Genomic DNA, 27,040 nt, shown 5'->3' with positions numbered 1-27,040 from the left:
CTGCCTGTGAAACATTTAGACCTCATTTATCCCCGGATCAGTCTGATTAAATCAGCTTCTCTGGCAAATTGATTCTCCTGAACGTCCTTTTCTGAGCTGGCTATTTTAGAGTAAACATCTCCCTGTAGATTTTATAATGTAATGCTTTGCTCAAAGCTGATGCTTTTTTTTCCCCAAGGATCTGGTGCAGAGCCAAAACCGATGATGGATGTAACTGACTGAAGTTAGGTGTTGCAGCTCTACATTTCCTTCTCATACGGAAAATTGAGGATTGTTTCTCTTGGGAAGTAAGAAATGTAGATCCTGATGGCACCGAGCTTAGTAACTGTTTCACGTGGGTACGTGCTAAAGTGCAGGCCTTGAGGTTTGGGGTACCTGGGCTGTGCTCCTGGTTCCCACCCTAACTGGGGCTTCGCTTTCTGCCTTCACCCTCTGGAACTCACCACCTGGGGCTGAGGCTTGCATACTCCAATGAATTTTGAGGTCTTCCACGATGTTGTCTGCACTTGAGCTTTCTGCCAGGTACCTTCCCAGGAACAAAGGCCTGGACTGGCCACACAAGCCCTTTCGCATTCGCTATGCTGCAAATTAGCACTTTAACTAGAGAGAGAATTCTTCAAGTGCTGACAAGTCAATGTTGAAGGATGGCCAGAGCATGGGGTTGGTAAGGAAACTTACCCTCACTTAGCAGTGAAGCGCTTGGGTTCTCCAACCTTTACTAATTTGCGGTCTACTTTTCTGACAGTAAAGTCTTTCCTTGGCAGCCCTCCACAGATGAGCAGGTTGAAGTGTCCTGCTCTAATGGGAGGCTTAGGTCTGGTAGAGCCTTCAGCTCCGTTTGTAAAGCTCTTCCCCTACAGACAGCACAAAATGCTTTGTTGATCCCTATCTTCTCCCCGTGAAAGACACACCGGGTTGTATTTTCAGGAGGCCCCATGAGCAGGGGCAGGCTGTCACCTCATGTCCACATAAGGTACAGCATTCACACCAACTACATGTGGTGAGAGCCATGCAAGTATTTCAGCTTAAGTGTGTTACCAGGAAAGCTTTAATTGGGTGCTTGAAAGTTAAGAATAATGGTGTTTTTTTACTGCATTTCCCAAGTTACATAGGGATGATCATTCTTGTGGTTCGGTGGCTGCTGGACATGCCGTTCTGTACTGGAGCACTCTGCGTTGCCTGAGTCAACTGTGCCACTCCACAGAGGTATGCTGATATCCCTGCCTTCACTCATGTATTGCAAGCAACAAATACTTCTCTTTACTTGCACTTAGGGTTAAAATGGCTTTTCAGAGGTTCCCAGCACTTGTAGTAGTTTTTATCTAGGCGGTTGGAGGTCTGGAGGCCCCATTTGGTGACGGCAAGACTGAGGGATGATTCGAACATGAAGGCCTGTGGGGAAGAGGGAAGGTAGGTTAGGGCAAGAGAGTGAGTTTAAATCCAGGCAAGGTGGCTCTGCTTTACCACAAACAGGAGTTGTATGCATGGTCCAGCACTGCCAAGTTCTGCCTCCATTCTGATCAACCCAGGGCGAGAAATCTCTTCAGAGCTGGCATTGCAATGCCGGTATTAACCAGGTCTCAGGAGTGACTTTGGACTTCCTGGGTGCCCAAGAAAGCCAGGTTGTTCCAAAAGCTCTAGTTCAAGGTCTGTTGATGATCATCATTAGATTTTAGGGGGTGGAGAAAGGAGGACAGTCAGGGGTTTCACTTCTTTGTCCATAGGCTAAGACAAAAATTAAATTAATCAGCATGAAAATTCCCAGCTTCCTGCTCAGGCAACAAGTTATGTGGGCAGATGATCAAAGCTGCCTGGCATTGCATGTCTCCAGGGGAGCTCCTGGGAGTTGAACGGTGCTGATCGGTAAAGGAGGTGAATGCTGCAGCAGTTTGGTCCAAGTACTTTTCCAACTTGCCAGCAAGAAGCTAGGCTGTACTTTGAGAGTGGCACAGCAGCACTATGCCATGCTGTATTCAAAAATCTTACTAGCTCCCTTGGCTCCTTACCATGGTCCCTTCTGCAACCCTCTCAGGCTCCAGCTTGGCTTTGCTCGCCTTCTCAAAACAGTCAGCATCCGGCCCGTGAGGAGTCATCATGCTGTGCAGGCTGGCCCCTCCAGGCTGGAAGCCTTCCTCCTTTGCTTCGTAGTGGCCTTTGATGAGCCCCATGAACTCACTCATGCAGTTCCCTGCAGGAGGCATAGAGAAGAGGTTGCAACGCATTGTGGTTGGGAGGCATCACAGCTGGGCTGTGAGCTCCTTGAAAGCCACGAGATAAGCTGGGCCAGGCAGTGGGTGGAGTGGAGGTTCCTAAGCAGGGTATCACATGAGAGGACATCTGGGATCCTACAGGTGATGCTTGTAAAGCTGTACAGGTTTTATTCCACTCTTACTTATCTGGATTCAGACACTGAGCTCCCTAATGAAGGTGCATTGATGTTGGTAGACCTGTGCTTTTCCTACCACCTCGAGCTGTGTAAGTACTACACCTGCACACGGACTGCATGGCATAACCTGATATTTACAAACTTAGATTAGAGATCTTAAAGTGCTGGAAAGGAAGATCTGTATAATCATTCCTGTGTTACAGTCACAAAATGCCTGGCCAACAGCCTGGTGAGAGAGCCTGGTCTGCTGTCCCAGGTTAGAAGCATGAAATCATTTTGTTCAGTATTATTCTACCACCCCCAGTCCAGCCAGGCACTTCAGTACCTTATACTTCTGATTCATTCATTATCTGCCTATTTCTCAAGAGCCACTGTATGCCCCAAAACAAGGAGCCAAATTCTGCCCTTCCCTGAGGAAGAATGCTTTAAGTAGACCCTCTGAAACCAACGGAGTAATGTACCACTAACTTAGGTGAGGATGGCTGTATCTATCATTCAGTACTTACTGAGTTATGCTCCCTGGAAGGGAAGCACTTTAACAACGGCTGTCCCAAGCTTTCAGCTTTAGTAGACCTGGTGTGGCTAAACAATATGGCAACTTTCTGCTTAGCCATCAGTTTTTGCCAAACCAGGACGTGCTATGTTATATATAGCCCTTTTTAACCACTAGTTCCATCTTCGTTAAGTACAATCCAGGGTCTGAAGTGTTTAACAACAAAACTAATTTAGCTCAAAGCAGAGATGGCCTATATATGTATGCAAACTTCATTAATTTTCATCCCAAGTTGTCAGTGTCTGATGTCAGACTGGATTGTTATGGGCTTCTCATTGAACCTGCTCATGTACTGCGCTTGGCACATTCAGACTGCTGTACAGGCCCCAAGAGCTGGATTGCCAACACATCTGCAAGAGGAATATAATATTGCTTAGGAAGAATGGGCAGGTGAGTAGGAAACCAGGCTGGGAGTTAACAGATGAGCTGAGTCCAGTTTCTTATTCGTTTGCAGATTTCCTATGTGACCCCCAACAACTTAGGTGTGCCTCCATTGCCTAGCAGTAAAATAGCGTTGTCTTCTACAAGTAGGATGTTGTGAAGTTAAACTCCCTTAGTGGCCATTAGATATTAGGTCCCACCATAATGAGAATCACAATTACTCCCTCAGACACAGATGCAATATATACCCATGGTATAACAACTGCATCAGACATCTTTCAGCCTGTGGTCCAAAGACCCAGGAGTAATTCACAGCCTCCAAGGACGTAGAAAGGTGTCCAAGAGAAGTCAGTATTTATGAGCTGCACAGCCACCTTTGTATATGAAATTGTTACGGTGTCTAGGGGGAATATATTTGGACCACCATTGCTATATTTATACTTGGGGCAAAGCTAATGCAAGACGAAAAATGTGACTCTGACTACACCAAAGTTCTCTGAACACAGCCTTTCCGCTGCACCTGAGAGGAGGTAACGGGATTGCTGGCAAACAAAATATGCCTCTCATAAAATATTTGGAGGGAGGAGAGTTCAGCAGCACTGAACTTGTGCTACTCTTACCCCAGAGTTGCTCTGCCCTGTTAACGCCTCTCTTAGTAGTACAAGATTCTCAGCATGGCGCTGATTTCAGAGAGAACTGATGTGCAGAGTGTCTTGATAATTGACTGTTGCCATGTCTGCCTTACCCACTCAAGCTCTGCGCCTCCATGGCTGGGACGGAGTAGACAACCACCCTGCTCATCATGAATTGAGGTACTGTGGTCAAGTGAGTAGCTGTGGTAGCTGTCTGCATGGGTACTCTCAGATCACAACATGGATGAGAGAATGAGAATTACTTCAGCTGCCTTTTACCACAGATGAAGCAAGGTTGAACAACTTCATGTTTCTTATGGCTCACAACACATCCATGGAAAGTTAGCACAGCTCTGCTGATTAGCAGCAACTTAATTGTGGTTAACCAGCAGTGTGTCTCACCTCTTAGGGTCTAGTAAAAGTGACTTGACACTATGCCAGCCGGCCAGGAGACATGTTCCCATGTCACATTCATCATTGCGAATGAAAGCAGGATAACAGGGGGGACTTTGCCTGTGGGATTTACTCAGATGGTTGCACAGCTGCCTACTGTGCTTGCAAGTGCCACTAATTCTGCCAACCCCCAAGGCACTTGGAAATATGTCTAAGTAGCAGGAGGAGCTGGCTATTAAACTGTAGTTAGTAAGTGTGCAGAAAGCCTCTCAGCACTTCAGAGTGACCGTAGTGTGACCTTGATAGGTTCTGAGATGGGGCCTTTTAGGTGTCGACAGAAGGGGTGCAGGATGGGCAAGCTTTCCCCCTCAGTCTCCCAGAGCAGGGTGCCTCATCCCCACCCTGGAAGGGCAGTCCCGTGTTGGGAAAGGGATTTCCAGCATCCATTCAATGCAACATGTGGCCATGCTCTGCCGAGACAAAAAACCAAACAACTGCCGAAAAGAAACCAGCTCTGGTGATGGCAACCAAATCCCCAAAACATCAACCAACTCTCTGCCTGAGAAGGAGCCCAGTTCCTGATCTCTGGCTTCTTAAATGCCAGAGGTACCTCCATCACTGTGCAGGTGGTGAAAAAGAGCTCAGGAGAGCAAATTCACTCCTTCACTGTAACTCTAATCTCACCCTACGAGTGGCCTTGGGCAGCTCTACATCCCTCTGGGCTTCTCCCCACCCGTGATACCATATTTTCCTTTCTTTATCTACTCTGATGAGATATTGAGCAATTCATGGCTGGATGACAGGAGAATTTCTGATGCATTTGTGCAATGCCAAGTTCAATGTGCCCCCGGTCTTTGTGGGAGCACCGTGAGTACAGACACATCCATCTATGCAGACACAACCAGCCCATCACCTCTGAGTTTTCCTGAGATGCTCTAAATAGGAACATCTCTGAGTCTGTTCATTTTCCAGAGAGGACTGACTGACTCCAAGAAGCTGACTCTAACCGTGCCAAGGGCAAGAAATCGGACTGCTTCTTCCCTGCGCATGCTCTCAAATATATGGAGGCTTGGTTTTTTTTCTGCAGTGCTGTACTCAAGCACAACCAGCAAAGAGCAGACGTACGGTGGTAGTATGGTGGCCGGAAGGTGTTGTTAGCTACCCCCCATCGTGGGGGGAATATGACAAAGTCGGCGAGTGCCACTCCAGGACGGGTCGACTTGGCTGTCAGGACAGTGAAGATAGAAGGATCCTGAAAAAAGCAAAGGAAAAAGCATGAAACAGAGCAGAGCTCAGAGCTGTCTGCTCAGGTCATCCAGCCGGCACACCTGACCGACACAGCCTCTCCCTTGCCGAAACACTTTTACCACCTGCACCTGGTGGTGCGGATGAGATTTGTGACCCATCTCGATCCCATGCTGAACATGGGGGACAAGAGATGGAACCGGATGGTTCTTTCTTTAGGCAGCCTTAGAGAGCCTTCCCCACCCTGGCCACAGTGCCCTCGGAGCTGGCGGTGCAGATGCAGGGCAGGGACAGCCCCGCGAGACGGGGTACTGTAACTCCAGGAGCAGTCTCCAACACTCCTCCTACCACGAGACTGTACCTCTGCCTTAGCCGGTTACAGAGGACAGGAACGTCCTGCTGGAGGCATTTAGCCTCACAGGCCTGTTAGTTTACAAACAGGGAGAACAAATTGCAGAGATATTGTGGCTTGCTTCAAGGATTTTTGAAGTCTCCAGTCCGCTAAAGTGGTTTTCTGGGCTTTGATCCCAAAACCATCCTTCTCCTGGCAGGTTTTTCTGGAGTTTAAACAATACTTTCTGTTGGTTGTCTCACTAGAAATGCTCCAGTCTCCTTGCACACCCACTTGCAGAAGCAGCGCCAAGGGATGGCATCGCTGTGGGCACCTCTCCCACTGGGCTGGTTTCCTTTTTAGAAGAGCTGCTCACATTAGTTTTGGCTTTAGTTATTTTCCATAAGATCTAGAAATTATTGCAGTGAAAGCTGCCAGCTCTTCAAATGAATTTCAGTGCTGGGCTCAGAGGAACGAGGGGAAGGAGTCTGTGCAATTGCAAGAAATAAATCAAGGCAAGAATTTGAAGCAAAAGTCTTTTTGCTGAGTTGCATGGTGTGTGTTGGCTTCAGTATTCAGCCCTCCTCCAGGCCACAGAAGCTCTATGCTAAGCTGCATAAAGCTGTTTAAGAAGCTGATCAGCCTCCAGTTATGTCTTTGTACCACAAAGGAGGTTGTCTTTCTCTACAAGAGCTTGGTTTGGGCCCAGGGAAAGCAGAGCAAGAGATCTCACGCTGTTTCTTAGAGCACAACATATTTTTTAACAGGTGCTGAGCCCTTGGAGCTCAGGGTGGGTTTGGATGGTACGGTATCCATGCAGCATTGCTCTGCCTTGCCCAGCTCCAGAACTTACCGCATGGTCAAAGGCCACAGAATTAATGACCATGAATTTTTCCAGATGGTATTTGTACGGTGTGTAGTTCCCGTGCCAGGCTACAACATTGAAGGGGGAGAAATCCTACCAAAGCAAAGAGACGGAGGGTTACCATACACAACCTTCCAACTTGCTGCACATATGCAAGGCACTGCTCTTTCTCAAATTAAAAATGGGTTTAGTGCTGGTGAGAGGTACACCGGCAGCCTGGAGCACGAAGCCCTTTAGGCACAGCCCAACATTGCAAGGACGTGGTTTTCCTCAGCATTTTCACATGGTGAGCCTCAGTCCTCCCTCTGGGGTTTGATCTCTAAGGTCTTTCGAGTGCCCAGGCAGTGCTTGACCAAGGCCAGCTGCAACACTGGCCCTCTGGTAAGGAAACCCTGGCTTTTTACAGCAGCCCCAGCTCCTCTTTTCTACTCTGTCACTATAAACGTATGGAAACAGTGAGGCTCATTGTTGAGTCTTTGGGTGACCAAGTCTTCACAAACACTTTTTTCCAGGCTGAGGAAAGAGCCTGGGGTTAAACCTGTCGTGGTTGAACCCCAGCTAGCAACCAAGCACCACACCGCACAAAGACTCAGCACGTGACCCGACAAGGCAAGGGCTCAGTCCTGCTCCACTTAACCCAGCAGGATCTCCTCAGGCTATGTGCACGCTACTGAGTCCCATATCCCTGGCCATGCACTGGCAGTCACTGTGCTTCAGTGTTACCTATTCTCCCAGGGCGTCCTCACCTGCTGGGCTGCAAACAGCTTGCCCTGGTACTTGCTGATCACCGTGTAGCCCCCTGGCACTTGGCGGTCCTCATACCACGCGACGGGCACCAAGAAGTCACGCGGGTTGGCCAGGCCGTTGGCTCCTGTGGAAGAAAGAGCGATGCCAGAGCTCTTTGGGCAACCTGCTAGCAAAGTGAGAGGCTGGTGTGATTTCCTGGCTTTGTGGGTGCCCTTTTGCATTTTGAATGACCTTACTGCTTTTTGGCCCACCTCGAAACCTGAAATAGTCATGTACTTCTTGTGCACCTACAAGTAGGCAATTGTAATACATCCTAGCAGTTAAGTCCATGCTCCCCTTATGTTACTAAGACATGTCTCCCCAATTGCCTTCTGAACAAGATTAGTATGTCATCCTCAATTAAAGGCATGTAACAACTAGGAATTAAGCAAAAAATTGAGAGTGAATTGCACTCTGTTCCTGGACGTCCTGCTGGTTGGACACTTAGCCATGCAGAAGTTACGAGGCATGTCATGAGGGGGCCAAATACATTTCTGAATGCTTGCAAAAAGAGTAATAAAATAAAAGCTAGTGATACCTACAGACTCTGGGCATTCTGAGGGATTGGTTAGCACGAGAAGTGCATTTCAAAGTGTAAAGCATCATATGGGTGGTGGGTGATGAAGCATTCTTCTTCTCATTATTATTGTTACAAAGTGGTTTTTAATTTCTTGGATAAAAATGCAGACATTACTACCTGCTGCTAAGGTTTAACAGTCAGTGCTTTTCTCCAGCTGTCATTTTTTCAAGTGAAAATTGAAATTAGAATAAAGTAAGACTGAAATACAAAGGATCTTGGTCTCTGAGGGGAAGGTGGGTAGGCGGTGCGAAGAGGAGCTCTTATAATTACCACCTCCTGAAAAGGTTTACAGGCAAGTGCACTCATTTTCTTTTCTCCAGAAAGTGAACCTTATAATAGATTCCTGCCTTCTGGAGACTGAGAAAAAAACCCCAAACCCAGTCCAACAGTGTCTGAAAACCTAGCTAATGGGAAAACGTGTTACAAACAGGCTGGGGCAATGGTATCAACGATCAAGTGCAGCAGGCACAGAGCTTAAGAAGAGGGTGAAGGCAGGTAACCTCAGCTGGCTGAAAGGAAAGCTGCTGAAAAATCACTGTAGGCTCGATGTGGAAACAGATGTGCCCAGCGCATCATAGGGGAGGGATGCTCACGTGGGGTCCCATTAAACAGCTGCAAATTGCGTCTGTTCCCCACTGCAAGAATGACCAGATTCAGTTCCCTATGGCCATGAGATGTTTGCAAAGGCCCCCTGAATACAGATGGGCCACGCCAAGACTTGTTACTGACTGATAACACCTAGTTACTTTACCTTAACCATGGCCAGTCTTTTAGATCTCACTGGGAGCTATAAAACAAGCCCAGTCTAGTGGGGAAAAACCCCAACCCAACGTAAAATGAAAACCAACCAACCCCTAAACACCAGTCTGAAAGTAGAGAACTATTGGTACCAGTTTTGTAGTTATTTTAGCTGTTACAAGGGAAGTTTCACTTCCCTTCCTTGAGACAATCTTAGTAGCAGTAACCAGGAGGTGTCAGAAAAGTTTGGAGGCAAGTACTCCAGGGATAAGTAAGGTGAAATAACCTGAGCTGATCACCTCCCCAAAGCCGGCTGGGAAATCACAGCAGGGACGGTGGGGCTGTCACATTTTTTTTGGGGATGCTTGCTCTGATGGGGAATAACAGTGCTGGGATGGAAAGCATCTTTGTGAAGGAGCGTGTGCATGGGAGGATGTATTACATAGGATATAAAAGGATGGATTGGGGCTTGCAATTCATGCCTGTGCCTATGAAATTCACTGTAGGTCTGACAGGAGCTTGTTACCAATGGGTCCCAGGTCAGGCAGTTCGAAGTGTGCCCCATACACCTCCAGGATGTAGCCTCTGGTCTCTCCAAACACCTCCACGTTGAAACGCATTCCTTGCTGGAAAATAAAGGAAGATACTAGGATCCTCCCAGGGCTTTGCTGACAAACCATGAGCAGCTGAATGCAGGAGCTGGCTTGCTCCAAAGTCAGGCTTTGAGCCACAGGCGAGGCACAGTCAGTCCTTACCTGGATGACACAGATTTCATTGGGCTCCACTAGCATCTTCCCAAACTCAGTTGTGATGAGCAGTTTCCCTTGCTGGGGCACTGTGGAAACAAAATGCAGGGAGAGGAGCTGAAGCAACATGGTGATTGCCACCTTCTCTGTCCCTCCAGAGCACCCAGGCTCCAAGGAAGAGCAGTGGGCCCTTTCTGACCCTGCTTCACAGCTCCCATACAAAGCCTTGCAGCAGAGATGCCCGCACTGGAGGGAGAGCTTCCAGACCAGCCCCATGGCTCCCACGTCGCAGCAGGTGCCTGCGTGAGGTCAGGCCACCCATCAGCTTGTGGTCCCTTGATGTAGGGTTTGTGCCACAGTCCAGATAAATGGGTCTTGATATATTTGGGGCTGTACCTGTCTGTCTCATGATCTTCATGTAAAATGGTGCACGTACCCCTCCTTGTCATGACTGTGGCAGTGTGAGCTGTCTGGGACTAACTAATTCTCCCTGCTTCCTGAGGGTAGGAGCAACGCTTCACTAACATCCGCATCATTTTCCGTGACTGTCCTGGAACAGGAGAGCTCACATTTTGACTTGAAAAAACAGCAGATTTATAAAACCTGCTCTGGCACTTTTACTTCACAGTAGTGAGGGAGGTAAGCAAGAACAATTTAATAGATATTTGATGGGAGAAATGTTTCTGCTGATGACCCCAAGGCATTTCTGTCCCTTGGTCAAGAAAGATACGAGTAAATATCAGGCTTCTGATACCGCTCAGAATATTTTTCGGCATGTGCACACATTATGTGCCAACCTCAACACTCATCGTGGCAGTCTGGTTGCCTGAGGCTAGCGGAGCGTGGGAGCTAAGCTGCCGTGCCAAATACTCTTGGACTGAAGCAATGAAGGCATCTAGCTGTAAGCTGTTCAGAAATCCTGAGGCTTATGTTTTCCAGAAAACCTCCACTGGGGAGCGCTGGGAAATGATCCCTGAGCACCCCGCCAAGGAAGCTGGGTCACTGCTCAAAAACGAAGTTGGGGTCTGTCACAGACGGGCGCTGTCTGAGCTGCATGGGAGCGGTGCAACCCACCCGACAGCCCAGCTGGCACCAGACCACCAAATCTGGATAGCATGAAAGTGAAGCCAACCCTCTCCTCCAAATCTGGGCTGTAGGGCCCAAGGCTCTGGAGGAACAAAGAGACAGGCAGGTGGCAACCCAGATAGACCCTCAAGGGGGAAAGGAAAAGCCAAAGCATCAACTCACCAATCAAGAAGTCACCATCTGAATTATAAAGGCATCTAAAGAAAAAGGAAAACAGGAAGGTCAAGGTGCTGTAAACCCCAGGCGCTTGCACATACCATGACCACAGCTGGGGAGTTTTGAGCTGTGAGACTGACGTGGCAGAGGTCTCCCCGTTGGCACCAGAAATGCTGCTCATGGGTCAGTGAATATACAGGCAGGTGCAGAGGAGGCAGGGAGGTTTAAATGTGCATGGCCTGGAAGCAGGACCTCCTCTGACCTCTGCCAGGTCCCTGCCTTTGTGGCCATGGGTGCATCAGGTGTTGTAAACTGAGGAGCAGGGCTGATTGCCCCCATGAAGTGGTGCAGGGGGTAGCGATGCCCACCAGAGGCTGCATGCGTGTTGACCTCTGACGAGCAGCTCTGGTCCCCAAGACAAGAGCACCTGGATCCAACACATCCCTTCTTGCTGCATCTCCATGCTCCTTCTCTTGGTGGCTCCCCACCCACCCCCCAGTGCTTGGCCATGGAGCACAACCTGCTTCACAAACACCTGCCGTGGACACCATGAACACCTTTGCCTGTGCACACAGGGACATAGAGACAGCACCGCTAGGAGCAGCTGGACTCAAGCACAGCAGCGACAGACATCATATAGACACAGGCAGCCAGCCCAGGGCCTCCAGCAGAGCAGTTACTGACCTGTTGAGCATGGAGGTGTTGCAGACGAAAATATGGATGGCGATGCCATTGCGTCCTCTGGGCTCACCGGCGCCGCACAGGGTGTGCAGCCCCTACGGGCAAGCCCAAAGCATCAGGAGTGAGCGGCAGGCAGCGGGGCAGGGGCCAGACCCCTTTCCTCCCCTCATCCCACCCCCTTGCTGGGACTCACCCCCTCTCCCCGCTTCCCATACCACTATCAGCCTTTCCGTGTATGGCCTTCTGCCAAATGTGTTGGCTTTTCATTAATATATTAAGGGTTTCTTAAAAATCCACGTAAGTGGGTGTTTTCCAGCCCAGGGACTGGGGAGAGCTGGGGGCTGGGTTTGTTTTGGTTTTTTTTTAAGAGTTCCTTGAAAGGCAATGAAGAAAATCAATTCCACTGTCAGTTGGTTGAAATCTGGGATCCTCTCCCCTCCCACGGATGCTCTGCAAGCCCAGCGGTGCCCAACGCTGAGCATCTCATGTGCCCCGCTGCCCCCCGAGGAGGAGCAGAGGTGGAGGATGCCCAGATGCCCTGGCCCCCCAACTTACGCTCACAAAGTCCAGCTTATTCTGAGGGGCTTTCGGGATCTCGAAAGGTTTCCATCGCAGCTAGATTGCAGCAAACAGAAAGCAAGAAAGCAATGCCAGTGGTTATAACGCAAACAGGGGCAATTCAGAAGAAAGCAGCCCCCCGACCCGCCCTGCTTCCCTGCCCTCTGCTAGCTGAGGTAGCTTTCTCTTTCCTCTTTGCCTTGCTTAATTTGGTTTACAGGTTTCTTTTGATTTATGGACCTTGTCTTCCTTTTTAATCATAATTTTGTAAAATAATTGGTAGGGCTGTGTAGTGCCAAGGCTGAAAAAAAAAAATCCTATTTAAAAGCTGTCTCTTCCTCTATTACTAACAACACTGTTGAGAGCAAAGAAATTCATATGAGCCGGCTTTCCACAGCCAAATTGTCATGGTCCTGTGCTCCACTCTGCGCTAGATGATTCATTCCCTCCATGACCCGAGTGTAGCACTCCTGTTTGCTCCACCTCATTTTCCCCACATCCGAAGCAGAAATATCTCTCCCTGCGTGAGTGGGAGCTGTGAGCAGCACTAATTACTTCTTGCAATGCCTGTCAAGATCCTCAGGCAGAAGGTGCCAGAGGAGTCTGAAGTATTTATTACTGCTAATATAATATTAAGGGTCTCTGCAGCCCTTGGGAATGAGGTGCTGTGGCTGAGAGCCCCTCGCTGGGGGGGCGGGTTCAGTGCAGAGCAACCCAAACGCTCAAAATTAGGAGGGTGTTGACGTGGCCAGCTGCCAGATACATCCCCTGCATCGATATCCTTGACCCCAGCTGGAAGTGCCTGTGACTCTGGGCATCCACGAGAACATTTTCTCGCTTTTAGCTACCGGACCTGGCAGTTCATGACATGCTTTTAGGCTGGTGCCCTGAGAAAACAAAGTTTATGGGCCTCTCTGTTTGTGCCTGCCACTCCCAAAAGTTTTGAACTATGTGAAATTCCAGATGAATTTGAACGGGATGCAAAGATATTAAATTCCCCCAAGCCTCGTGGAAGTTTTCCAAACCCAAATCGAAATGTGGCTGCCCAGGTGACTTGTCAGGCTCTCCTGGAGAGTTGCCTCGCGAGGAGACAGGCAACTGCACCCAGCAAGTGCAGCTGCCAGTAAAGCTGAGCGAAGCAGGGGCTCATTGCTAATTAATCAGCTGCACTGCAGGCCTGGCCCCGCAGCTCGGCCCTCTCTGCTCTGCTCTCCGAAGCCATCTGTTTCCTGAGGGCATCCCACCACCACAGCCTCGCAGCAGCCCTGTGTCCCTGGGGTTGGATCCATCCCTTGTCCCTTCCTCGCCCATCCCGTTCGCTGCCAGGCAGAGGCACGTTTTCCTCCCAGGGTGGCTCGGTGCTGGTGCCTGCGCAGGGTCACACTGCTGGGGTGCAGAGGGAAGAGGCTGCTGCAGAAGCTGCGTATTCTGGATGCAGACACTAAATGCACCCGCCAGCAGATCAGATGTGACCCTTGCGAGGTACCGACACCTCACAGGTAAGCCAGTAAGTGCTGAACCTCAGGTTTTGCTTTCAAAAGCAAAAACTTTTCTTCTTTAAAGCATGTTTTCCGTTGCTTTCCAAGACAGCCTTCCAGACATGAACCAGAGCCGATGCAAAGCATGGTCAGAAGGTGCTCCACAGCCCGCTGCCACCCCTAGCAGTGGGGCCTTCCCCAGCTCCCGTTCATTTCATGGCAGCTGTAAAGGCCAGTGGTGGCATCTCAAAGTGAACTGTTCCTCTAATGATTGTTTTAAGCCTTCAGGTTTGAGAATTGAGACCCAGCTGACAGAAACCATTGGGAAATACTGACAGAAAGGACACATGAAAGGACAAAGAGAGAAGACCATGAAGAGCAGGCACAGAGAGAGAGGGAGGGAGAACAGGCAAAAGAAGAGAAATAAATGTCAGGTGTAAAGGTGATCTAAAGGGAAGCAAATTTTCCCACTGAGGGACATGGAAGATGACAGTAAGTCCACAGATTAAGTAATAAATATAGTGCAGTTTCTGCATAACAGCTTCATTTTCACTTTGGTCCCTGTGGACACCTCCACAGCTGTCGCTCCTGTGAGAGGAGGAGAGCAGGAAACTGGTTTGCCATCCAGCCCATTGGTCACAACTGAAAATGGTGTCTGGCCCCTCTCCTCCGGAACGCTTGCACACTGCAAAGCCGCTGCCCAGCTCCACGCAGCGTTCATCCAGCACGTCTCTGCTGCATTTGGGTTTCACCGATGCAAGAGAGGAGCGAGGACCCTGAGCCAGAGGAGAAGTCCAAGACAGCCAGTGGCAGCCAGCACCAGGTGCTTAAAATGGGGAAGCTTTTAGTGTTGTTTCCCTGCTCTGTGATCCTTGAGCCTCCTGAGATATGGCACCTCTCTGCTTACTATTACTTTATAGGTTTTATCTCCCCAAGGGCTGTCCAATTACTTTTTGAATCCACCTGCATCCTCTGGCAAGAGGTTCCACAGTTTATGCATTTATTTTTTTAATATGACGCTTGTTATTCGTATTTGTTTTCTCCCTGCCTCTCAGTCATAGCTTCCCTTAGTCATCTCTGCTCCAGACTGGAGGATTTTTTTTTTGTTTCAGCATTTCTTGCACAAATGCCACCCCATATTTTTTCATCACCCTTGTCCCCTTTTGTCCCCTGTGCCTTTTATAATTCTGCCATTGTCTTTGGGCGACATTAAAGGATATTTTTTCCCATTGACTTCAACGGGCTTTGCATAAGGTGCCTCCATATGGCCATCCTTTTAGATGGATGATGGTCGGGAAAGCTCCTTAAGTGAGCTGGGCGAAACACAAAGCACTGCAGGGAAGAATCCGTCTCGTCCAACAAACTGAACCTGCTCTCTGGCTCTGCTTCAGAGAGGACGAGAAGGAAAGCAGGAAGATGGCTTCCACTTACTGCTAGGAAATAAACCCCTCTGGGTTTGATGATTGTCACTGAAAGCGGTGAGAGAGAGAGTGGGCAGGAGCTTCGTTGCTGTTCCCTTAGGTAAAGGATATACTTTGTATATCCTTTATATTATAGATGTATACTATACATCTAAATGGCTTGAGATGTTTGAGAGCTGGGCATCTTGGAATTACTGTAATCATAAATAACCGTTATGGTAGATGTGGGCTGCGAAAGGGCATCAGGGATGGATGAGGTGGTAACAGAAGTCATTTGAGCTTCATCTGGGAAGGAGCACCAAAGGCATGTAAATATGAGCCTGTCACCGCTCCTTGGTCAGTGGCTGGAAAACATATTCCATCAGAACTGGGAAAGAATTTAGACAAATGGTGAGGCTGCCAGGAGGCTGGAAATTAGCTAATAATGATGCATCAAAGGGCAAAACCTGAGAGGAGTAAAAACCAATGACCATGAGATGATGTCGAGAGAAGAACGGCAGGAGGAGAGAGTCAGATTAGCAAAGCCAAATGTTCTGGGGCTGGCAGGGGAGAAATCATGATTAAAGATGATGGCAAGGCCGTAACAGAAAGACAAATGCCATGTCTCCGCGTGACTCTCCAGAATGAAGCTTGATTTCCCATGAGGGCTGCAGAGAAACGGGCTGACAGCCAGCAGCCTCTCCGAAAGCACAGGGAAGGAGGGGATGGATGGCAGAGACACGCTGCTGCTCTGCCTGCCGGGCTGGGGCATGGTGAGCCTTTGATGGGGGACACTGAAGAGGAAGAGAGAGCAGCCTGAGAGGTGGCCAACAGGAGCCCCCAAGGGAGATGCTAGATAGCACAGATCAAACCCTGTGACACCATGGCCATGCTGGGAAACAGCACAAGCATCCATTGAGGTGGGAAGCAACAAGCATCGCATCGAGGGCTGTCCTTCCTTGGATGACCCGTAGATGAGGAACAATGGATGGCCATCGGGACCCAGCTCCTGTGTTGGCCAGACCCCCAGCTCCCTACGGCTCTCCTCAGACCTCTTGCAGCTCAGCGCCTTTGCACCCCTAGTTAGCTTAATATTTGACTGTCCTCCTGGCAGCACCAGGGCTCTTTCCAGCACAGTTACCTGGTTGGGGTCAGGTTCAACGTCATCCCAGTTGTGTGTCAAGTGGCCCTCCTCGAGAGGTCTGAAGGGTTTGTGGCAGACCGAAGGTAGGATCCGATACAGCCAGCTGCAAAGAAGGAAAAGACTTGGATTAACCTGGGGAAGAGGCTAAACCCTCTGGGTGGCTGCCAGCTGATTGAGCTCCTAAAGGCATGAATAACACTTAATCTTGGTGGCAACTGGACCAAAAGATGTATTAAATATCAATCACCAGCTCACAGCCAGAGACTTCTGGAGAGACATGTCTTTTTATTATAGTCTCTAAGCACAAATATATGCTGTTACATGTAGGTAAATGTCTATATGTGTGTTTACATGTTTACACTCACACACACACATGTATATGTATATAAAAAATAAAGATGATACAATTTGATCTGTGGCTGAAATACAGCTCTCTCCGGGGTGGAAAAAAAAGCCTATTTAAACACAGCTACAAAGCAGCTCAGACAAGACAGGGATGAGCACAGTATCTAATGGAAAGTACAGAGGAGTTTCAGGAGACGGGAGGTCACAGCCAGCATCTGAATTTGGATGGATTACTGAAAGTAGCATCCTATGCCTGGCTGGCCATGCCCCTAGGACCACCAGCAGGCCCATGCAGTGAAGACCAGTGTTCTATGTGGGCTGATGCTTCCTCCTGCTGTAGGAGGTCCCCTGTGCCTCCATCACTGTCTGGGACAGTCACTCTCCTTCCTCGCTGCCCGCTGTGTCCGTGGCTGCCCACTGCTCCCATGGCCGTGGCCGGCAGCTGCCCACCATGCACAGGCGCAGCCAAGCCTGAAGCTGGGCTTTTAATCAGGCAGGAGAGCAGAGGTAATCAGGAAAGCCTGAGCTAGGCAGGGCTGCCAATGCCTTTGATGTGTTAACAGCGGTGGTTGCAGTTTGGGTGGGTGGGAGAGGGGAGGAGGGAGCTCTCCCTCGAGAGCTGGAAAATTTCCATCATCAAGGACATCTCTGTGCGGCAAACAGTGATTCATCCCTTTCCCACGCACACCGCGCGCTGGCACCAGCCCAGAGAGCAGAGCTCTGCTAGGCAGCTCGGATGATGCATTTGCCTTTCATTTGAACGAACAACAAAAGGGACAGCAATGCCACCGTGGGAGAAGCAAAATGAGAAACCCATCTTCTGCAATCTGGTCATGGCCGGAGCACGATGACCGGGACAGAGCTCCAGGTTTGCTGATGATTGGAACAAGGTGTCCCCAGCACTGCTGGGAACACGGGGTGGTACGCAGCACATGGGGTGCCTGGCACTGGTCTGAGCCCCTGGCCAGACCCAAAATGGGTACAGCCTGGGCTAGCACCTCACTGGCCCCAGCCAGCATGCAGAAGCATCCCTTAGGAGGAGGAAAGAGTTCTGTTCAGAGGCTTTGTTTTGACACTGTCCATCAGGTGCTTACCAGTGCCGGTCACAGCCGTGACGTTTTTGCAGTAGCATCAGGGCTGAGTTCTCGAGGTTGTTTCGCACAGCACACACAACCCACTCGGGACCATCTGGCCCCCGTGTACATCCCCTCCCCTTCCTTGCCTCACTCAGAAAACCACTTTCTTTCCCATCCTGACACCCCCTTTCTCAGCATTTTCATATCCCACTCATCCTCCCGAAGTTTTTCCTCTCCCTCTCCTGTGGTTTTCTGCCCTTGCCCCTCTCCCAGCGCACAGTGGAGGTTGTCCGTCCGCCTGGGCTCACAGAAAGCGCTGGTGGCACAGAGGCAGGCTCTCCATTGCTCCCCGATGCTCGCCCCAAGCACCCCACATCCCCCACCCGCTGCTGGGGGGTCTCGGTACCTTCGCTTGTTCGTGGGCCGGGGACAGGTGAAGGCAGAGCCCGAGAGCTGTTCAGCATACAGGCCATACGGGCAGACTTGCGGGTTATTCTGAATGGGAGAAGGAAAAATAAGGAGTGAGAAGCAGCAGCATGGGATTTAGCTTTGGAGCCCCTGGCAGAGCACTGCTCTGGGTGGCCGGCACCCTGATCCCATGGGTGGGCTGTGCTGCCGAGTCTGTGCATCAGCCCTGGTAGTGGCATCTTCTTGTTCCTGTGAGGCTGGGTGCCTCACAGGTACCAGCCAGACCTCAAAGCCCACTCCCACATGCAAGAGGCCACACGAGTGCCCTAAGGAGTCGGCACGGCCCTTGAGGCCACACACCCACTGCTAGAGCAAGCTGCAAGGGGCAGTGCTTGGTAGGGTCAGCAATGGGAGCGTCAGGGAAAAAGGGATTATTCCCAAAGCTCACAGACCGCAAAGCAGACCATTATTATGCACAAATTTTTTTTAAGACCAAGTGTTTAGAGGGGGTGCCCCAGAGCATGACATGTGTCTGGCTTTTTACCTTTTGGAGTACAAAGGGGGCACCTTCCCCTTTGCAGAGCCGTGGGTACAACTAGCACAGGTTTAGCAGCCCTGGTGAGTTCATAACTGAAGGACAGATTCTTCCTTTTCAGAGAACACAAACTAAACATTTTGATCTAAAAGTAGGCCAGCAGCTATTTCTTTGAGATCAGCAAGAAGCAAAGGCATCCAAGAACTGCAGGAAACACCCCGGTGGGACAGGCATACGCCATTTGCTATCCCATCTCCCTCCTGCAAGGCCTAGTTTAGCATCCTGTCATCCTGCTGCGGCTGAGCGGGTCAGCCATCCGTACGGTATCAAACACCGCCCTACAGGTGGGCAGAAGGAAGAGGTAAAGCTCTCAACATGCATGTAGCTTCCAGCTCTCAAGCTCCGTCTTGTCGGTGTGGGTATGCAGGGAAGCAGGGGGATCAATAGCCCTTGTCATTTTTATCTTAGCCAACACTACTGCAGATGCCAGTCTTATAAATACTGCAGAGGAGAAAGGATCCACCCCTGGGACTGGAGATTTTTTTTGCCTAACTAACTGGTTTTCAGATTTTTCTATTAACTCTTTTGACACCGAGCCAAACTCTGTCCAGATGAGAGTACCTCAGCCAGCAGCTGGTGGGGTCCTCCTCCTCTGGAAGGTGGTGCTGCTCTGGGAAATCACAAGGAGCACATCCACCACAGCCCGCTGCCTGTTCAGACCAGCAGCCACCGCTATCGATCTCCCAGTTTTAAGGTACCTCTTTCTGACACTTTCTCTCCACCCATCTGCTATAGCCCATCTCAGAAACAAGACACTGCACCAGCTGAGCCATCAGTTTGATCCAGCACAGAAGTGGATGTCTTGTGGGCACACCCAGGCTGCAGTGCAGACCTCGGGGACATATATACGCATTTAACGTGTCCTTGTGTTGCGTGTTACTGTCCACACTGGCACACAACGTGTAAAACAGAACTGGGGAGATCCAGAAAACTCAGGAAAAGTGAAGGGTGAAGCTCCCCATTTGACCTGAATTCTGCTGGCCTCTTTGCACAGAGGGATGCGCCAAGGGATGTCATTGACTGAGCATAAAATGCTGCCATCCAAGTCCAAGGGATTGCAGGAGATCCAAGGAAGGGCACAGTCGGCCTCAGAATGCGTGCTGGTGTAAAGGAGACCAGTGCAAAGAGATGAGAGGGCTTTAATTCTTCAGGGTTTCGTTCCTGCCTCTGCAGACCGAGTGGCCAGCATCACATGGGTCACGATTCATTTCTTTAAAACAGAATGACCCAACGTAACTTATTTTCATCAAACACGTTCAGAAGTTAGTTACTTACTTTCAAGAATGAATCTGAGTTTATTACTGCAGGCATTCATGTCCCCTGCCTGCAAAGAAGCTGCTCTCCTGCCAAAGACTTATAAACCAGCTTCACCGAACCCAGTTCCTACAGAAATTCCGAAAGCCGCCTCTCCTGCATGAGCGTGTTTCTCTGCCAAGCTTCAAACTTCTGCTCTGGTTTATTCCAGAACCGATGGCTTCCTTCTCGGTGTGGCCGAGCCACTTGTGTTGCAGGCACAGTTTGGAAAAAAAAGCTACTGTTGAGCAGAGGTAATTTAGGCAAGTCTTAACCCCCAAGGTGAAACTTGGAAGCTCATGAGTAACTTAAAAATAGGAAGTATGAATGGAAATCTTTAATTCTGATTTTTGCCAGCGTCATCTTATTCCGATCCTGCATAAAGAAGGTTCCTGGAGACTTTTGTGGTGGCAGAGAGAAAGGAAACACGTTAAGATGAAAAGAAGCCCAGGGAACAGATATTCATTCTATTCCGTGTCATTTCAGTGAAGCATTTTAAAAAAACTCAGTACCTGTCCCTCTGGTAAAGCTCCTGGACAGCGTGGATCCTCAGAAACGTGTTCATTTCCAAATCCCGACATGTACTGTAAAATAAACCGCACAGCTCATCAGCGTTTTGAAAACACAAGCAAAACCTCTCCAAACAACCCACCCCTCGCTTCCTCATGTTTTTTTCCAGGCTCTTTGTGTGCATTAAGACTTTCTCAAGTGATCTACTTGCGTAGTACCACAGACCATTTTCACAGCTCCTGGGTTTGCTTCATTAGCTAAATGCGTGGTGGACTGGGAAGCACAGACAGGATTTGCTCTTCTGCTAAATCTGTGTGTCTATTTTGACCACATTCTGCACCACGAAGGCACTTGAGAAATAAGCCATATATCACATATACAGTCAGACTCAAGAACAACAGGGTGATGCATAGGAGGAACTGCACACCAACATTGTGGATGTGTGCCAGCACCATCCAAGTTAAATCTGACTTCACTTGAATCGTGGATGTTCCAAAATCTGCAGACTGCCTTGCAAATTTGTGCACTGAGTCCTCGGATGCTCAGGGATTGAAACTGGGAGCCGTTTGGTTGTTAGGTTCTTGTGATACATCCCCGTGACCATCAAGAAAAAGGTTAGGACATAGCTGGGATGAGGGAGGAAGGGAAACCCAGCTGGGACTTGAACTATGTCACTGATTTGCCTTAAATAAGTACTGCCCAGCTGGGTGTGAACTGTTCACCGTGGCAGTAAGTAGGAATTAATCCATTACCAGGTGATAATCTGGTTTTCTAGGGTGATGTATACCCGAGAGACCCACGGATGGAACCTGCATGCCCTCCCACGCCTGCCCTGCCTACAGCTGCTGTGGTCTGAGCACGGCTAAAAGCCACAGGACCTCAGTGGATGTGGCTCCCAGCTGCGCAGCACTGAGGAAAGCCCCACAGTAAACCTGAGACACACAAGGGAAGCAGGTGCCACAGAGACCTTAGCTTTGCGCTGACAGAAATGCAAATACAGTCCCTTCAGATCCTACAGAAAGGCACGAAGCCACGCCGTTGAACTCTGCGTGAACGCAGAGGCGTTTTGGCAGCAATCAATGGTTCAGCTCCGTGGCCTGGGGAGGGAGTTAAATATTAATGCTCCTTTCTATCAACTGCAAGAGTAGCCGAGCTGCTCGCCTGCCTTCACACAGCGGCGCTGGGATGGCGTGCTCGCTGCGATGGGGTGGCTGCTCCCGCGCCGAGACACCCCAGAAAGCAGCGGGCACCCTCCCTCGGTGCGCTGTGACACCCTGGGAGGTGTGACACGAAGGCGGAGTGACAAATCCCCTACACCTGGTTTATTACATTATTGTAGTGCCTGGATTATTTTCCCCAGGGGTTCTCAGTCTTGTGCAATTTGCAGCCCCCCCCTCTAGAAATTTCCAAGTGTAGCAGGCGCTCAGAGAGCAAACCTGAGACCTCCTGACAAACCGTGTGCTTTCCTCCGGCACCTTTCCCAGGGGGAGCCAGGCTGGCTGGAAGCCCTGCCTAGCCTGAACCTGAAAACACCTCAGTTTCTGTCGGTTCAGGGAATATGTTTCTTGCCTTCTTACAAATGAACGTACACCGCTAGGACTCTGCTCTCCACTGGGTTCCGCAAGAAGCATATTGATATGCAAAGCAGCAGGTGACCTAAGCAGCCTTGGCAAATGTATTGTACTGGAGCATTTATTTCTTTTTTTTTTTTTTCCCTTTTTTTTCCCCTCCCCTCTTTTAAACGGAAATGCAGCAGTATCTGATGGGACTGCAGCAGTTCCAGAATTAACCAAGACCTCCGCACTGCATCCTCCTCTACCAGCGACGTAGAGGTGGCTGGAAAGTTTGCCTGTGGGGCAGCCTTGATGAACAGGGGAGGAAAGGGGGAAGAGGAGGAAGAGGAGGGGGGCATGCTTACTTTCTGAAGGCACAGCCAGCAAGGCCCAGAAGGTTCTGCCACTAGCACAGCAAGGAGAGGGTTAATTCAACATGCAGGCTGCTTTGCTGAGCATCACCTGCAAAATGCTCGACTAAGCTGGTGGAAAGCTGGGAGGGATGGTGTGTGGTCCTCTGGTGGGTTTGAGTACCATCTGGTAACCAGCGTGTGCTGCCCAGCAGCCCCCCTGCCACCGTGCTGGGGTGAGGGGGAAGGAGGCACAGAGGTTCTGCTGTGAGAAATCCATCCCCCGTCCTTCAGGCTAAAAAGCCGGTGACCTGCACAGCTGGCCTGCCCATCCACACCTCCAAAAGCCGCTTTGCTTCTCCTTGTGGGGATGGGGGAAGGAAAGAACACCAACTCAGCAGCAAGCATCTCATGCCAGCAGCTGCTCCGTGCCCACGTTGGTGCTGCACGGCACCTCGCCAGCCCCGAGCAGGCAGCTGGCTCCTGAGCGCAGCAGTGCAGGCAGCTTCCCAGCGGACTGGATGGAGAGCTGCTGCCTTCCTCGCTGCGCATCACCGGGGCTGCAGAGCTGCTGGCCACCGCCCAGCAAGGCAGGAGGCTGGGTGGGCTGGGGCAGGGGAGCCGAGCTGGGGAAGAGGCAGTTGTTTGGGGGAGGTTGGCGTCACCCTGCTGCCCTGAGAGCGGGGGCAGAAGTTGCTGCATCATTGTTTGGTCAAATCAATTCTCCCTCAACCAAGAAAAAAAAAAATTAATCCTCAGGTAACTGCATTGAGGGCTGAAAAAAAGACATTGGCAGGACTGCAGCTGCGGGAGGGGAGACGTAGTCCTGCCAGTGATTTATCACCCTGACGTGGCTCCAAGGCTTTGCCGGGATGTTCAGTGTGGCTTTTCTCATTCACTCACTTTATTTTGTCTTTCCCCGTGGTAGACCTCAGAGAGGCTTCTCTCCCCTCCATGCCCTTAGGGGTCAGTGTCAAACACTACTTGGGCTGCCAAAAATAGCTACATGACACCAGCTCCCCGCGTCCATCCGAGGCGTCGTGCTCCTGGGCTCTGGAGCACCACGCGGGGACTCTGCTGATGCAGGTCGGTTGGGAGCAACGGCACAAGGGCCACGCACACCACGGCCCTTCTCCCTGCTGACCCTCTGAGCCCACCTCTCAGTTTGCACTGTGCAGGGTGTCCTCGAGCCAGGAGAAATGACCCCTTTCTGCCCGCCCGGCACCTGCACCGGAGCATCCTTTCCGGGTGAAAAAATCTGGAAACATGGAAACCAACCCTTCTTCTCCATGGCACGGCAATGGGTTTTTAGTCCTAAGTGACCTCCCTCTAGGTCCCTGCCTGGCCTCCATGGTTCCTAGCCACGTTGTAAGTAACTCCAGTTGGGTAGGTTGATGGGAACCATTTTGGCAATGGGGCAGGTAGTTTCTCTGTAAAACAAAAAGTTCTCCGTGGTCCTTTGTTTTCTCTTCAGCTTTTAATTACTGTTGTCTTTATTTCGTTCGAGATCCTGTAGCTTTTTATGCAAACAGGATCTTAGGAATTCACCTGACTCCACTGTGGTTTTTGTTTTGTCATTTTTCAATAAAATGGGAGAGATAAAAGCCCAGCACTGCATAAAAAATTCAGCAAAGCTCATTGATTGGGATAACTGGGATGCAAAGCAGAGTGCTCGCAACGGGTGTCGTACTCTGACCTATCAACCATAACCTTTAGTTCACCGGATTAGACAGCAGGCATGGGAAAACCGCATTTGAAGTCTGAACACATAGACTGCAAAATAATTAAGGCCCTTCTTCAAACGCTGCATAATACATTTCGCTATCAGCTCCTGCTGCAGGACACAGGAAAACAACACTCATCGCTACACAACAGGCACGGCACTTTGTGTCAGCTCAGACCCGTCAGCACCGCAGCGTCTAACACAAACCCGCAGAAACAGGGACGTGAGTATTTGGGGCAATGAGCAGGGCAGCCTTCCACCCTCTGCACGGGGTCCACAGCCTCCTTGCCAGGTAAAACCAAAGCACCCTAAGCCGAGCTCTGCCCCAGTGCTGCCATGGTGCCGCAGGGCCAACATCCCTGGCAGGAGCTTCCATCTCCCCAGCGTCTCGCCAACCCTCTGCTCTGAAAGTGCCAGGGACAGTCCAGGGCCAGACCCTTCCTGAAAAGACCTGCACAGCTCCAAGGTGGGTCAGGGCACTTGGTGGAGGAGGGAAGAGAGGGATGGATGCCAGGAGGAGCGGAGAGAAAGGGTGAAGAAACACTTCTGGAGGAAAGATGCAAAGAAAAGGTGGTCTGGGCAGAGGTGATGACAAGGTACGGACGTATATAACATCTCAGAGAGGAGGCGCTGGCAGAGCAGCCCGTTCCTGTGGGCAGCTCTGGGCAGACCCATGCTCAGCCTGCAGCCACAGTCACATTGGCCAACAAGGTATTAGGGTCTGCTAGGAACAAGTCAGAGATGGAGACAGAAGATGCTGTCAGGCCACTCATCCAGAGTTGTACGGGGGCCAGGCTGCCCCACTGCTGAAAGAGGATGGTGAAAGCTGCAGGTGGATCAGGGAGAAGCAAGGAAGAAGCACAGTGAAATTTTACTGTATGAGGAGACAGGACTCATCAGAGATGAATAAGAAGACACGTAAGACCACTATGATGAACATTGCAGAAGGTGGTGAAGGAGCACACACATGTATCTTGGGCATATTCAGAGCTAGGAAAAGGCTTAGTAACAAGGACAGCCTCAAAGTCTGGGGAGAAACACGATGGTCCTGCACAAGCTCTCGCCAGTACCAGCCGTCCTGGGATGAGCCCTTGCTGCTACTGCCTGCTGCAGCATCACTCACGTGCCCCGATGGCCCCAGGGCAGCTGGCCCCACGCAATGACAGAGAGGGGCCGATGAGGTTTGGGGTTGTGATCCTCGTGTTCCTGTGCATGAGCCACAAACCCACCACATCCCACCGCTCTCCCCAAACTCCCCCGTGCTCTGGCAGGGAAAGCTCCCACCGGCTGCCCCGCTGGGGCACGGAGAGGAGGGCATGGCCGGAGCCCCCCCTGCGAGGGGTACTGAGAAACTGCCCCAGGACGGAGCTGCTGCTCCCCTGGGCTGCCAGGGAAGATGGTGGCCAGGGTTGCAACATCTGGGCAGATGTTATCAGCCAGATTTCATAGGCTGAGAGGGAAACACCCCTCTGGCAGACGGGGCAGGAGGAGGGGTGTGTGAGGAGAGTGGGGGAAGGACAAATCCCGCGATGAAGAGGTCCTGTGCTGGGACAGCCTGACCAAGAATGATTTCCAAAGGAGGAGAAGGGGGAAAGAAAAGCCTATTTACAGATGAAATGCAGTGAAATCCTTTATCCCAAGAGAGCTTTGAAACACACCATGAGACACAAAAGAGGGGCACATTAAAATTAAACACACCAAACAATTGATGTCAGCAGAGAAGGGATGTCCACAGGCAGCACCAGTGGGTCACAGGTCCCCGGCCCCTTACCTGCAAGCCCGCCATCCTCCTCCTGGTCCTCCTCCTCTTGGAGCAGACACAATCGCCAAGCAGGTATCTGGCCAAAGCAGCCTGCCAAGCAAAGCCTGCTGGCTGGTCAGCCGAGCCGGGCTGGTGACAGGCTGACAGTGCTGGAAGTGAGAAAGTCCAAGGGAGTTTTCAACCTGTTTGCTCAGCCCGGTCTGTGTTTAACCAAATGCTGGCCCTTCTCCACAGAGCCAGCCCCAGGTCTGATTCGAAGATAATACATGGGGGGTGAGGGGGACTGGGTTCCCTCACTGCTCCTTTTCCTCCTTAGATGTTAAAAAAGGGGTCGTAGTTCCCACACATGGGGGGCAAAAAAAAAGAACAAGGTGTTTAAGAACAGAGAAAAGCCTTTTTTGCAGCTGACCGGTAAGGTAAGGCTGACTGGCTTGTAATTCTGTGGACTTTCCTTTTTGCTCTTAAATGTGAACATTAAGTGGTGGTCAAACACTGGAATAGGTTGCCCAGGGAGGTTATGTATTCTCCAGCTGCGAAGATATTCAAAACCAACTGGACATGGTCGTGGGCAACCTGCTCCAGCTGACCCTGCTTGAGCAGGGGGATGGACTAGATGATCTCCAGAGGTCACTTCCAACCTCAGTGATTCTGTGATTTAGCTTAAACAACCACTTTAGTTAGTTGCAGCAGCTCTTAAACATAGATCTTAGGAAACATTAAGTATAGATGTACTTCATTAATATTTTAGCAACTGTCTTCATCATCACATAAACATGATTCATAAACACAGTGAACTAAGCGTGGATGAATGAGCATTAAAAGCATTCAGTGTCTTCTCAGCTATCTTTCTGGGTTTATGACATCTGTCCAGTGCATGGCTTTATGTGGCCTTTACTCCAAGGAGATTTCAGCTGAAATACATAACACGACCCAAAAGACATATGTAAAAAAGCATAAGACATCAATGCAACTGTATTTGTTACCACATGATGCATATGCAACTGTATGGCACCTGCATACCAGCAGCTTAGTAGATGTGAACTGTTCTCACAGGCATCCTGATGGAGACATGCAAGGAGCTCATCTGAGAGGCAGAAGGAGAGAAAGTACCAAGGGGCTTGCTTGAAAATTTAACAGCTGGTGTTCAGCATCTCAGTGGTGAATGAAAGATGAGGTAGTGGGGCACTGCGTGGGTGAATGACCTGGGTCCCTGGGGGAAAAGGGAGGGAGAGAGACATGGGACAGTAGTCCCTTTGCTTCCCTATGCTCTCCATTAGCATTTTCCT

General features: G+C 50.3%; 1 protein-coding gene across 1 annotated transcript; it reads right to left on the bottom strand.

The window, feature by feature from the left end:
* Positions 1 to 1,260: 1,260 nt before the first annotated feature.
* On the bottom strand, positions 1,261 to 25,778 carry HGD (homogentisate 1,2-dioxygenase). The gene is made up of 14 exons (XM_068417481.1): positions 25,764 to 25,778; positions 20,369 to 20,440; positions 17,967 to 18,055; positions 16,137 to 16,242; positions 12,115 to 12,174; positions 11,563 to 11,654; positions 10,885 to 10,919; positions 9,646 to 9,725; positions 9,417 to 9,516; positions 7,533 to 7,657; positions 6,775 to 6,879; positions 5,471 to 5,597; positions 2,007 to 2,188; positions 1,261 to 1,392 (listed from the first exon to the last, which is right to left on the bottom strand). The coding sequence occupies exons 1-14, from the start codon at positions 25,776 to 25,778 to the stop codon at positions 1,261 to 1,263; spliced, it is 1,320 nt and encodes a 439-aa protein (XP_068273582.1).
* Positions 25,779 to 27,040: the final 1,262 nt, after the last annotated feature.

Source organism: Nyctibius grandis, chromosome 23, assembly GCF_013368605.1.
Source record: "Nyctibius grandis isolate bNycGra1 chromosome 23, bNycGra1.pri, whole genome shotgun sequence".
In the NCBI taxonomy this organism is placed as follows: domain Eukaryota; kingdom Metazoa; phylum Chordata; class Aves; order Nyctibiiformes; family Nyctibiidae; genus Nyctibius; species Nyctibius grandis.
Note: the sequence above shows the minus strand (reverse complement) of the source record. Positions and strands in the feature narration are given on the sequence as shown.